Source organism: Hyla sarda, chromosome 10 (assembly GCF_029499605.1).
Source record: "Hyla sarda isolate aHylSar1 chromosome 10, aHylSar1.hap1, whole genome shotgun sequence".
Lineage (NCBI taxonomy): Eukaryota > Metazoa > Chordata > Amphibia > Anura > Hylidae > Hyla > Hyla sarda.
This window is the reverse complement of record NC_079198.1, coordinates 103,989,471-104,003,528: the sequence shown is the minus strand read 5'-3', so window position 1 is coordinate 104,003,528 and position 14,058 is coordinate 103,989,471. Positions and strand designations below refer to the sequence as shown.

Below are 14,058 nucleotides of genomic sequence, written 5' to 3'. Positions count from 1 at the left end.
GCTCCCTGATACAGCCCAACGTTATCATCCACACAGGTAAAGCAGATCCACTACTCCTCAGCCGTAACAAAATGTGAGTCTAACAGGTCTGTAAGGACTGCCAATTATCTCTAGCCAGGTTAGAAAGGTCACTTAAAAACTGTTGTTCCGCCAGGGGCACTTGCTGCTGTAATGAGGTCTGGATCACCCTATTCTTAGATTTACAGGTTGTGATATCCCCAACAAAGATACCCCATACATACGCCTTTAAAGAATCCCAGACGGTACCTACCGAGGCAGTCCCCACATTGATCTAAAGAAAGGCATCCACAACAGACTTGAGCGTAAGGCCTACTGAGGGGACCTGAAGCCTAAAAAGATTCAGTCGCCACAGAGATCCCCTCAATCTAGGATGAGAGTTGAAATAGAGATGCACAAATACAGGGGAATGATCAGAAAGATTACGGGGGAGATATTCCACCGACTTAACCAGGGGAAAGACCAACTCATTGCCCAGCATGATATCAATAGGTGAGAGAGTACCATGAGAGCTAGAATAGCAGGAGTATTGCACCTTAGTAGGATTATATCTTCTTCATAAATCTGCCCACCCCAGCTCCTCCACAAACCTAGCCAGACCTGTAGAACCAGGAGTCCCAGAAGGCCCACTGTTACTAAACCTATCAAGTGCTGGTTGCTACAAATTATTGAAATCCCCGACCACCAGGATCGGCGCATCAGGCAGAGAGGATAAATAAGACACCACCCTGCGCAAGGCATCGTTTGAGTATGTGGGGGTGGGGGGAATATAGAGTGCAACCAGCACACACAAGGTATGGTTAAAAGTGTCATAAAGGCAAACAAACCTACCCTCCGGGTCTATAAGACTAGAAGTACAGGCAAATAAAATGCTTCTATGAATGAGCACACTTACACTCCGGGCATGTGAGGAAAAAGTGGCGTGGAAGGTATTGCTAAACCACAGTTTATTCAGCACATGTTTAGTGTCACTTGTCAAGTGCGTCTCAGAGAGGCACAGTACAGCAGGTTGATAGGGTTTGAGCGCCTGAAAAACAGCAAGACGCTTAGTGGGATCATTGAGGCCCCTTACATTCCACGCCACCACATGCAAATCAGTAGCCATAAGGAAACAAAGGAAGTATAAGTAAAAATACAAGGGGGCGGACGCAGTAGCCGCCAATATTCTAAACCGGGAAGAGACATAAAAGACAGAGCACTGCACAATGAGAAGAAGAAAGGACACTGAACAACACAAACACCCCAGACAAACAACAAAAACCAAACAGTCGCAACTTGCGACACAGGGGGCAAACAAACAGCCCAGGTAGAGTGAGCAGATGACATATAGATAAGAGATACCTCACAAACATGCTGTGCTCAAATCCGAGCAAATAAGCACATTGTTCTGCCGCAGGCGGTTTTCCATATTATCAGATTTAGCGGCAAATGCAGTCAAATTATTAATCACACAGTGCATATCTCTCTTGAGGGGAGGGACTTGATCCTCCAGATCCCCCATTCTCTCCTCAACCGCTCAGATACCTTTTGCATACCATGGCGGATAAGGTTAAAGGGGTAAAACTCACTCTGGTGAAAACCTTTTTTTCTTTTAAATCAACTGGTGGCAGAAAGTTAAACATATTTGTAAATTACTTCTATTAAAAAATCTTAATCCTTTCAGTACTTATTAGCTGCTGAATGCTACAGAGGAAATTTCTTTCTTTTTGGAACACTGATGACATCACGAGCACAGTGCTCTCTGCTGACATCTCTGTCCATTTTAGGAACCATGCATAGCAGATGTATGCTAAGGGCAGCATGGTGGCTCAGTGGTTAGCACTACTGCTTTGCAGTGCTGGGGACTTGGGTTCAAATCCTACTAAGGACAACAATAAATAAAGCGCTATTATTATTATAATAACGTCAGAAGAGATAAATGTGCTTGTGATGTCATCAGAGAGCATTCCAAAAAGAAAAGAATATCCTCTGTAGTATTCAGCAGCTAATAAGTAACAAGTAATGTACAAATATGTTTAACTTTCTGCCACCAGTTGATTTAAAAGAAAAAAGGTTTTCACCGAAGTACCCCTTTAATGTCCTCACGCAGGCCGCCCAGTAACATTTTAACATCAGTGTTGCCCTTGGAGACAGCCAAAAAATACATATTTCAAAGTAGGCGCAGCAGGAGTAGATGGAGGTAATGGGTACTTAATGTAGCATGCTGGGAGTTGTAGTTTTGCAACATCTGGAGGTCCGCAGGTTGAAGACCACTGGTATAGACCCTATTGCTAATAAATGGGGGCATAGAAACAAAAAAAAGCCTGACTCTGGAGCACTATCTCTACATGGATGATGACAGGTTTTTACAGAGGCTTCTTTAATGGAGAGAATATCACACACCTGATCTATTTACACTTTATCTTGACTCACCTGGGGGTCTTGAGATCGCCTCATGTCTCCTGAAGATGGGGTCCACTGTAGAAAACCCCTATAAATGTCAATGGTCAAGATAGTCATTCAATGCAGAACTCCACTTCAGTAACCACATGCAATGTAATTGTGCAAATTGTTCATTTATTTATATTTGCATATTCATTATTTGTTATTTATTTATGTTTTGTTTTATGTGAATACAACTACTCATGTTTCTTTGAGGGCATGTGAGCACTGGTTACCTAGCAACTGCTTGTTTCCTGTCTGGTATATGAGCGCTGGTTACCTAGCAACTGCTTGTTTCCTGTCTGGTGTATGAGCGCTGGTTACCTAGCAACTGCTTGGTTCCCTGTCTGGTAGGTAAACACTAGTTACCTAGCAACTGCTTGGTTCCCTGTCTGGTATATGATCGCTGGTTACCCAGAAACTGCTTGGTTCCCTGTCTGGTATGTGAGCACTGGTTACCTAGCAACTGCTTGGTTCCCTGTCTGGTATATGAGCGCTGGTTACCTAGCAACTACTTGTTTCCTGTCTGGTATATGAGCGCTGGTTACCTAGCAACTGCTTAGTTCCCTGTCTGGTATATGAGTGCTGGTTAACTAGCAACTACTTGTTTCCTGTCTGGCATATGAGCGCTGGTTACCTAGCAACTACTTGGTTCCCTGTCTAGTAGGTGAGCACTAGTTACCTAGCAACTGCTTGGTTCCCTGTCTGGTATATGAGCGCTGGTTACCTAGCAACTGCTTGGTTCCCTGTCTGGTAGGTAAGCACTAGTTACCTAGCAACTGCTTGGTTTCCTGTCTTGGTTTGGAGGCACTGGTTACCCAGAAACTGCTTTGTTTCCTCTCTGGTATGGAAGCACTGGTTACCTAGCAACTGCTTGGTTCCCTGTCTGGTACGTGAACACTGGTTACCTAGCAACTGCTTGGTTTCCTGTCTGGGTTTTGAGCACTGGTTACCTAGCAACTGCTTTGTTTCCTGTCTTGTATGTAAGCACTGGTTACCTAGCAAATTCCATGTACAGCAGGCACCCCCATGATCAGTGCTAGAATTGCTTGGACATGCAGCATCTCCATTGATAGCAATGCATTTCCGAAAAAACATGTTCATTCTTTAGGGCGGAGCCCAGAATGCGACATTCCACTATAGAAATTCTACAGTTTAGATGGTGCAGCAGAATCCTATTAAAAACTATAAGAGGGGAGGCTGCTGCACTGGAATTGATAAGCAGAATTTCGCAGCTTGGAAATTCTGCAGTGTGAATGGGCCCCAAAAGTCAGTGTTTCACTAAAACTAGGAGTCTTAGAAACTGACTGGGAATGAATGCCAAGGAAAGCCACTTAAAAATTATCTGAGAGCTGCTTTGCATATACTTTCTTCACAGAATACCCAGTGAATAGCCTATAAGCTCCACGTGTCTTTATGATGCTCGTAGGGTATTTCCAAGCAACAGACTTGGTTTAGGATATATACAGTATCCTGTGCATATTTGAAGTTGCAGATTTAAAGCTGTGTTCACTCATTTAGTTTACATTGTACTCTGCATCTTCAAATCCTTTGTATCAAATATGCGCAGGATGTTGTATGTGTGAATACACCTTTAAAGGGGTACTCCTGTGGAAAGTTTTTTTGTTTTTTTTTAAATCAACTGGTGCTAAAAAGTTAAACAGATTAGTAAAGTACTTCTATTTAAAAAAAATAAAAAAAAACTCTTAATCCTTCCAGTACTTATAGGCTGCTGTATACTACAGAGGAAGTTTTTTTTCTTTTTGAATTTCTTTTCAGTCTGTCCACAGTGCTCTCTGCTAACACCTCTGTCCGTGTCGGGAACTGTCCAGAGCAGGAGCAAATCCCCATAGCAAACCTCTCCTGCTCTGGACAGGTCCTGACGTGGACAGAGGTGTCAGCAGAGAGCACTGTGGTCAAGCAGAAAAGAAATTCAAAAAGAAAAGAACTTCCTCTGTAGTATACAGCAACTGGTGAGTACTGGAAGAATTACGATTTTTTAATAGAAGTCATTTACAAATCTGTTTAACTTTCTAAAATAGTTTTCCACCGGAGTACCCTTTTAAGAGGCATTAGACAATTGCACAAAAATTCCTGTCATGGAATTGGGTGTTGTTCTGAATTCTCTTATATTGCTGATAAAGCATATTTATGGGACGTATGTTGTACATCTGCTACAAAGAAGCATCTTCATAGGAACCAAAGCACAGTTTTCTACTCTCTGCTCTGAGCAATATTCCAGATATGGGGCTTCATGCTGAGTCACGATATTCCTTCATGAACGTCTAGGCTGAACATCACAGTTTCTACAAGCATATTAGAGTATTAAAAAAATTGTCTGTTCTGCATAACTACAATTAAACAAAGGTTTATGTGGAAGATATGTCAGTCACCAACAGATACTGTCATGTTTAAGAACAGTGTTTCCCAATGACAGGACCTCCAGCTGTAGCAAAACTACACCTCCCAGCATTCCCTGACAGCCAAAGTGTGTCCGAGCATGCTAGAAGTTGTAGTTTTGCACCAGTTAGAGGCTCCCTGGTTGGGAAACACTGTTTTAGAAAAACTTACTTTCATGTCATATCCCTTCTCTATACGTATCTCAGGATGCATTTGTCGTGCCTCCCTTTCTTCTCGACCCCCCCCCCTCCCCCCCCAGTGCTAAAGCTTTGTAAGCAATTTTTTGACAGCTTTTTTTTGACTGGAAGGTTGCTTGCTGCTAAGGAAACCTTTCCCACACGACCTCTCTTCTTCCATTAAGAGAATGTTGGGAAAGAAAAAAATAAAGCAGGGGGCGCTACCTAGTAACGTAAATCAATTGGTGTGCACCCTCCAACACACCAAAGTGATATAGTGACCTGTTGAGTTGCTATACCTTGGTGTACAACTCTGTAGGATGATGGATGGGGTGTGTAGAAGAAAGGCTGCTGCACTCCAACCAGAAACCAAACTCTTTGGGGGATATTTATCAAAGGATTTAGACTGTTTTTTTCTGTCTTAATTTGTCGCACAGAAAGTCGCAGTCTAAATATGTGCGACTTTTTTGCGACTTTTGCTCTAGAGGATTTTTAGAACATGATGCATTCTAGTCTATTTTAGACGGAAATGCATTGGAAAATGCATTGGTGCTGAATTTATCAAAAGCGACTTTTCAGCGACAAGTCGCATTGACTGAAAGTACGCCGAAATGTCAGACCATGTTGGAGCAGGTTTAAATACAGTCTAAAGCATAGATCACAAAGTCTGTGCACAGAATTTATCAAGAGCTGTGCGACTTTTGATAAATTAGGCGCACAATAGACCGGCCTAATCCTCTGTAGTTTGGTCTATAGTGATGCGGGACATAGACAGCTTTGATAAATATCCCCCTTTGACTAGAGTCGGTAAACGAATAGCAATGCCACAGACGAAAAAGCGGTCTTAGGAGGTGCTGCACAGAAACTTGGATGTAAGAAAGACCCAGGCTAGCACAAGACAACGTAGTTTTATATACTTTTTTTATACAGTAAGGACAATGCGTTTCAGCACTAACTTGTGCCTTCCTCAGGTGCACAAAAAGTACACCAGACTGTTTGTATTATGGAGTGGAGTACTGGTATTGCGATCCTGTGCATTCAGCTTCCTGCCGTGGTCTGGCAATACCAGTACTCCACTCCATAATACAAACAGTCTGGTGTACTTTGTGTTCACCTGAGGAAGGCACGAGTTAGTGCCGAAACACGTCGTCCTTAATGTATAAAAAGATTTTTTAAATTACGTTGTCCTGTGGTAGCCTGTGTCTTTATTACATCCAAGCTTCTGTGCATCACCTCCTAAGACCACTTCTTGCATTTAAAATCTTGTGACTGACATTTTAACTCTTTCTAAGGTAGAATCTGCGGTAGCTCCAGTCCAGGTTCTTCGCTTGCCGTATCACCTGAGGACGAAGCGCTACACTCTGACCCCAGGCTTGCTGAAATGGGACCATTACAACCTTACATACCGGTATGTGTAGGAACACTTCTATAGTTTAGAACACCTCAGTGTTACCCAAAAAATAAAACCATTTTGGGTTCCAAAAATGTAAAGAGGAATCACATAAATTACCTTTTATCGATGCCACCTCTCGAAAGTAGCCACATATCTATATGCGACTGATGCCCTTTCAAGAAATCAAAGTAGATGTAGTGTCTGATGGTCAGAAGCCAACCACTGTCTGTTTCTGTATCTTTGATTCACTATAGTAGAAAATGGCCAAACATGTTGAGCCCTTTTATCTGTGGTCATGGTCTTGGTACCCAATTGTAGAAAATGGCCACACATGTTAAAGGGATACTCCCGTGGAAAATATTTTTTTTTAATCAGCTTGTGCCAAAAAGTTAAACAGATTTGTAAATTACTTCTATATAAAAAATCTTAATCCTTCCAGTACTTATCAGCTGCTGTATGCTCCACAGGAAGTTCTTTTCTCTTTACATTTCTTTCTGAATTTTTGTCTGACCACAGTGCTCTCTGCTGACACCTCTGTCCATGTCAGGAACTGTCCAGAGCAGCATATGTTTGCTATGGGGATTTGCTCCTGCTCTGGACAGTTCCTGACATGGACAGAGGTGTCAGCAGAGAGACTTGTGGTCAGACTGAAAAGAAATTCAAAAAGAAAAGAACGTCCTGTGGAGCATACAGCAGCTGTTAAGTACTGGAAGGATTAAGATTTTTTTAAATAGAAGAAATTCACACATCTGTTAAACTTTCTGGCACCAATTGATTTTAAAAAAAATAAAATAAAATTCCACCGGAGTACCCCTTTAGAGGAGAACTCGGGTATGGGTGGGAAAAAACAACTTATCCCCTTTCCTAAGCATAGGGGATAAGTGTTAGATCGCGGAGGGTCCGACAGCTGGGGCCCCCCGCAATCTCCTGTACGGGGACCCGGCTCGCTCTTGCTCAATGCAGGAGCCGAGCGTTTTCAACCACAGCCGAAGCTGCGGCCGACACGCCCCCTCCATACACTTCTATGGCAGGGCTGGAGTGCTGCCTTCGGCAATCTCCGGCCTTGCCATAGAAGTGAATGGAGGGGGCGTGTCGGACGCAGCTTCGGCTGTGGTCGAAAACGCTCGGCTCCTGCATTGAGCAGGAGCGAGCCGGGTCCCCGTACAGGAGATTGCGGGGGGCCCCAGCTGTCGGACCCTCCGCGATCTAACACTTATCCCCTTTGCTTAGGATAGGGGATAAGTTGTTTTTTCCCACCCATACCCTAGTTCTCCTTTAAGTCTTTCTGTCTGTGGTCATGGTCCTGGTACCCCCATGTTCGGGGTTCCAGTTGTTCAGACGCCCAAAGACTAGAAATATATGCCATATCCAGTCAATGTCATAAAAGTCTCAGATGGAAAATCTCCTGTAAAGGTTTACGTGGAAGGTAATGTGAAATGCTGGCGATTTGGAAGGCACATGTTTCGAATGTGTATGATCTATAGTATGTGCTCTTTAAACGTCTTGATCTAAAGGGAGGAATGTGGTTATTATGTTCAGCTGTCCACCACATACACCCATTAGTAACAACATTAAAACCAGCTGTATAATATTGTATAGTCCATTGTCATGCCACTAAGATGGCTCTGACTCATGAGGGCGTATTGCATACCGTATCTTGTATGGTGGTCCCCAAAGTCAGAGTTACTACGTTCAGGTAGGATCCCCCAGGTGGGACAGCCCCTAGTCGCCTCTTCCTTTTCTAATTTTATGATGTTTATGTGTACATATTTAATGGAATGTAAGTATTTAGTATAATGCATATTAGTGTGCTTACCTTGATAACGTCACAGGACCTTCAGTCATGTGACCATGTTAATTCCTCTATGGTATGCTGGAGGACCTTTGGAGGTCCTTGGGTTACATGTTTACCCATAACTCTAGGTAAAGATGATTGACAGAAGTATTGGACCAATTAGCTCTAGTCCAGCCCCTGCCCATATAAGGGAGCTGTAGCCAATTATCGCTCTCTTTGGTTGCTGCTCTTGTGGATGCCGGAAAAGCAGGACGGATCTGCGCAACTTTCAAAGACAAGCTAGGCCAGAAAACCTGCAGCCTCAGCCTTAACTAAACCGTGAGTCTTAAACTAAATCCCCGCTAAAGCTAGCGTGACTACTGGACCGAAACTAAATCCCCTAAATCCAGTGGAACAGCGCATATCAGTCTGCGGACTCTAAAACCTTAAGGTCCCAACCACTGTCAATCTCTGAGAGACTTTGCATGTATAGAGACTGTTCCTGTTATGAAGCTTGCATAAAATCTTCAGTAAAGTTCCGACTGTTTCCAGCAAACTCTCCGGTTGTGGACATTCCATTATTCTATACCTCCCTATCACTCTTGGGAAGGGTGGCGGTAGGACAAGCATTACAGAGGAGCCCTCCCCCTTGCGTCACGAATAGAAAGGTTTAACCATACACCCTTAAGTCACCGCACAGCTACATCCCATATGCCCTACTCCCCCAGGCTATCACAAGGGCATGGGCTCAACCAAGACATCAGAGTAATACCTTTGGGTTGTGTAAGCAGTGATGTGGGTTTCAATTTATTGGAATTGCTTTTCCAGCACATCCCATAGAGTCTCGATCAGATTGAGATCTGGGGAATTCGGAGGCCGAGTCAACACCTTGAAGTCTTAGGCTGGGTTCACACCACGATTTCTTAAATACGGTTCCCGTATACGGTTTGGAGGAGGGGGCGGGGCTTAATTGCGGCGCCCGCACTCAGCCGTATTCGGGAACCGTATTTAATACAAGTCTATGAGCCGACCGGAGTGAACCGCAGCCTCCGGTCGGCTTCGTTTTCGGCCGTATGCGGTTTCCCGACCGCAGGCAAAAACGTGGTCGGTGAGTGCGGGCGCCGCAATTAAGCCCCGCCCCCCTCCTCCAAACCGTACACGGGAACCGTATTTAAGAAATCGTGGCGTGAACCCAGCCTTAGTCATGTTCTTCAAACTGTCCCTGAACAATGTTTGCAGTGTGGCCGGGGCATTATCCTGCTTAAAAGAAGCCACTGCCAATAGTGAATTCCACTGCCATAAAGAGGGGGATTTGACCTGTACAGTGTTTAGGTAGGTGGCACATGTCACAGTTACATCTGCATGATGCCAGGACCCAAGGTTTCCCTGCAGAATATTGTCCAGAGTGCCACATTGCCTCCACCAGCTTGTCATGTTCCCATAGCACATTCTGAAGAACCACAAACTGCTCTTCACAATATGACTGGAGGCTGGATATTGACTAGTACTTTAGGTAGATGTTGCTTATTTGACATAAGACTGTAAGAATAAGGCCTTGTAAAATGTACAGGCCTGTACGTTGCCATACACCAGTGGTCTTCAATCTGCGGACCTCGAGATGTTGCAAAACTACAACTCCCAGCATGCCCGGACAGCCAACGGCTGTCCGGGCATGCTGGGAGTTGTAGTTTTGCAACATCTGGAGGTCCGCAGGTTGAAGATCCCTGGCATACACAGTCCCTACTAGTCTGTATCACAGACCCATAGTCATTGTATGTACCACCATACAGTGCACCCATTAGACACCGCATACTCCATGCATTGGAATATGATGGATTTTGTTTCTTTGTGTAGACACAAACCAGTAGATTTTATTGAAAACTTTTAAATTAGTGGTCTCAAACTGTGGCCCTCCAGATGTTGCAAAACTTCAACTCTCACAATGCCCGGACAGGCATTGTGGGAGTCGAAGTTTTGCAATATCTGCAGGGCCACAATTTGAGACCACTGTTTTAGTTACATTAGAGAATAATACGTGAATTGTTGCAGAGTTGAACTTACTGTCCATCATTTATCAACTTTCTTTCCTGGTTTATTCCAGAATTGTGTCCTTCCCAAGAAATTTAATCAACGAGAGTGACACAAGAAAGGGCATAGCGGAGGCGTACCGTATGTGGAGTGAAGTGACGCCCTTCCACTTCAAGGAGGTCCCTGCAGACCACGAAAGCGATATGAAGATTGGTATGTCGATAGGCTGCTCGTATAAATCACATTACCCCAGGGGCATGAATTTTCATCTCCACTAAGTAATGGAGTTATCTGATAGAATTAGGCAGCTACAAATCTGGTTATTTGATACTAAAAGAACAATAGCATGCACTCACCGCAGAGAATGTGTCTAAACGTCCGGAGGTCCCATCAGGTGGATACCGAAGCGCTCAGAGGCTACGCCGGTCGTTTCACGCGACTGTGTCGCGTGAAACGACCGACGTAGCCTCTGAGCGCTTCGATATCCACCTGATGCTCCCCCGGGACCCCGGACCTTTAGACACATTCTTTCGGTGAGTGCATGCTATTGTTCTTTTAGTATCATTTCCAGTTACTGCCTCTTTATCGCATGCACCCCACAGGTGTCATTTACCTCGTTGGACCTGCATCCACCTCAGTTCCATATATCCTTTTTTTTTTTTTTTACTTGTATGGTTTATCTTCAATAGTGCTCTCCTCTACCTTTCCTTGCTACATTAAATCTGGTTATTTATTTGATCACTTCAAAGGGGGTTATCCGGGACATTTGAATATTTAAACGTATGTGCCCTTGATGCCACGTTAGGTGTGGTGTCAGTTTGATTGTATTACCTGTGGATCGTGTGCTTTTTTTGCATTGTTATGCCCGGAGGGTCTGCACTCTTTTTCACTCTGCATGACTGTTGTCTCGAGCCTTTTCCATCTTTCTGTGTTGCTTGAGACAACAGCTGATCTCAAGAGGCTTGAGTGGGACGCAGAGATTGGTGGCACACAGGGGGGTTGGCTTGTCAGGGAAGATGAGAAGAAGCCAAGCCCCCCTGTGATCAGCTGTTGTCTCCAGTTGCAGGGGAATACGGGAAATGCTTGAGACGACAGTCATGCATTGTGCACAAGAATGCCAATACTCTGGAGGCAAAAAAAAAATATTCAAAAAACAGGCACAATCCACCCAATACAGGTAAATCAAACCATACCTAACTTGGCATCAAGGGCACATAGGTTAAATGTTAAAAAATCCTGCATAACCTCTTTAAAGCCATTATATAGTTCATGATCTTAAAGAGTAACTGCAATCATGCTCCGGCAGCAGACTATCTGGCATATTACTATTACATGGCTGATTTTCTACACCTATTATATACAATTGTTTTATATATTGTCAGGGTTCTATGGTATAAACCACACAGACTGTCTGGAGTCCCGTATCCATTACTGCTTTGATGGAACAACCGGGGAGCTGGCCCATGCCTACTTCCCCCAGACTGGAGAGATACATTTTGATGACAGTGAATACTGGATTTTGGGAAACACCAGATTCAGCTGGAAAAAAGGTACAGGTTATGTTGTTTGATGTGGACCTTTGAAAATGTCTAACATATAGAACGGTGGTCTCCAAACCTGTGGCTCAGCTGGGAGTTGTCATAGCAGCTGTAGAGTCGGAGACCATCAGCATAAACCTTATTTAAAGGTGCCGATCTCACTTAGTCACTTAGCCAGAATACAGTATTGGAGCCAGATGACAAAAATATTTCTCTGCATCCACAGAAATCACATTTTAGCTTGCCCAGAACAAAAACAAGATCACACGTGCATGTGATGTTTTCCAGAGACAGGAAATAGGCTTTACGCTGCCAACCTGACCTTCTGAGAAATATGGCTTCTTAGAATACTATGATGCATGGTATTGGGAAATATGATCACGAGTCCTCAGTTACCCCATGTGGCCAAAAGTATGTGGATACTCCAAACTAGTAGGTTCAGTTATAGTCAGTCACAGCCATTACTAAAGGGCAGGACTGGATGGTTCTTGGACACCTGGGACCCCCCCTCTTTAGTAAACATATTGAAATGTATGGCTACCTATAACTGGTAATAGATGCCACCAATGTTAACAGGATTGGCCAATGGTTCCAAGGTGGTCATAAACCTTCAACAAATATTCCTCCCATCCAAAATCTCCTTATCTCTCTGCGTCCAACATGTCTACTATATTTCCAAGCATCCCTAACTATTCTGTGCTGGGTATAGCACCAAAGTTCACACTTCTCTCTTGCAGCTTAAAGATGGCAAATAAAACTACGGGATTGAAAAGCATACAACATAGGGCTGCTGCTCTGTGGATTTGTACACGTCATACTGAAGGCTTGTTTTTGATGGACTTTTGTGAGTAGAAAGAAGAAAACAAGCAACTTCATATGGATTTGTGTGGCCAGTGCTGCCCATTGTCACATGCCATCCTATAGTTTGGTGAGACATCTACACGCTGCAAGAGAGAAGTCTGAGAGTGAACTTGGTGCTGTATCCAGCAGTGGGGAGAGTCAAAAGAGATGCCTGGAAATAGTGGAAGACATGTTAAATGGTTACAGAGGCCTGTAGAACTGCTACATTTATTTCAGATTTAATCCTCCCATCTTCCTTATACACTTGAAAGCTTAGTTTGGCCAAGTGCATGTGTTCTCAGTAGGGAGAAAGGAATTAAGGCGATGCCAGGCACCTCTACAGAAGAAAAGTATTCAACCATGAAACACAACATGCCGACCCATCTCTGTGTCATTTGTTGGGAGAAGGGGAAAGTCTGAACACCACCATACACATAAGATGGTTCGCCAGACCTTTCAAAATCAGTGGATTTGGCTGTCCTTGTTTTAATATGTAAGTGCATCCCAAAAAATGATGTCCACTGCCTCAGCACACTAATGCTTCTAAGGCTGAATGGATCTAAACCCCACAAATAACTGCTGCCCAATATCTAATGAGAATTGGCTGCTATGGCAGGAAAGAAGAAGCCTTCTATATATATATATATATATATATATATATATATATATATATATATGTATATATGTATAAGGTTTGGATAGAGATGTTGTTACAGCATGTTTGAATATCAATACATGCAAAAAAACACTGCATGTTCCTATTATCTGTGGGTCTTTTCTGAAGTGACCTACTATAAAGTTCCTAGAAGACATGGGAAAATAACACCATGTATGAGTTAATATGGGCATCAATTTCACTAGTTCATAATAAATCCTACTAATAATCAATGTAGATGCCAACCTGTTTACCAACCCACAGACCTCCTATGTGTTCATACTATGTAGAAATGCTTTTAGGGGAGAATAGCTTCATATTAAAGCATGCCTTGAAATATGTCATGATAGATATATATATATATATACATATACAATCTAAGATACAGTAAGGAGCCATTCAGTCCATGGTCACCCTAATTATGCAACAAGCATCCATATTGCCAGGCCCGTCGCTAAAGGACAGGCAAACCAAGCAATTGCCCCAAGCTATAAGGCTGCAGCCGCCTGAGCACTCTATAGAGAGCCTCAGGCAGCTGCAGCACTCCTGGTCACCTCCCAAGTTCCTCCACTTCCCTGTAGTGTGGCCGAGCTCCTCTTCCTCCTGGCTGTAAGTCCATTGGGCACAACGGGAATTTGCCCGGTGGGCCAGGCCGCCCTCCTGCCCCTATACCGGTTCGGCAGCTCGCCCTGTCGGCCGGCTGGGCCAGCAGTGCGAGAGCCTAAAGTGGGAGGCAGAGACTAAAGCTGCTCGGCCTCCGGCTCCTATTTTTGTGCCCGGCTCACCTGTAGTTGCCTCACTCAGGACGTCCCCGC

The 14,058-nt window shown here is 43.9% G+C and overlaps 2 protein-coding genes across 22 annotated transcripts in view; one reads left to right on the top strand and one right to left on the bottom strand.

Moving 5' to 3' along the window:
- Positions 1-3,324, bottom strand: part of LOC130293498 (taste receptor type 1 member 2-like) — a 261,468-nt gene extending 258,144 nt beyond the window's left edge. For 10 of the 18 annotated variants that reach the window (XR_008848222.1, XR_008848223.1, XR_008848225.1 and 7 more), the window contains exons 1-2: positions 3,212-3,324; positions 2,431-2,488 (exon numbers count right to left, since the gene is read on the bottom strand). The gene's annotated coding sequence lies outside the window, so the exon portion shown is untranslated. The other 8 variants (XM_056542257.1, XM_056542265.1, XM_056542258.1 and 5 more) reach the window with 7 other exon arrangements.
- MMP23B (matrix metallopeptidase 23B) overlaps positions 1-14,058 on the top strand; it is a 69,885-nt gene that overhangs the window by 11,701 nt on the left and 44,126 nt on the right. For 2 of the 4 annotated variants that reach the window (XM_056542278.1, XM_056542279.1), the window contains exons 2-4: positions 6,308-6,423; positions 10,284-10,423; positions 11,593-11,760. In XM_056542278.1, coding sequence (XP_056398253.1) covers positions 6,308-6,423; positions 10,284-10,423; positions 11,593-11,760 — 424 coding nt within the window. Of the gene's footprint in view, positions 1-2,673; positions 2,745-6,307; positions 6,424-10,283; positions 10,424-11,592; positions 11,761-14,058 lie in introns of those variants that run through there. The other 2 variants (XM_056542280.1, XM_056542281.1) reach the window with 2 other exon arrangements.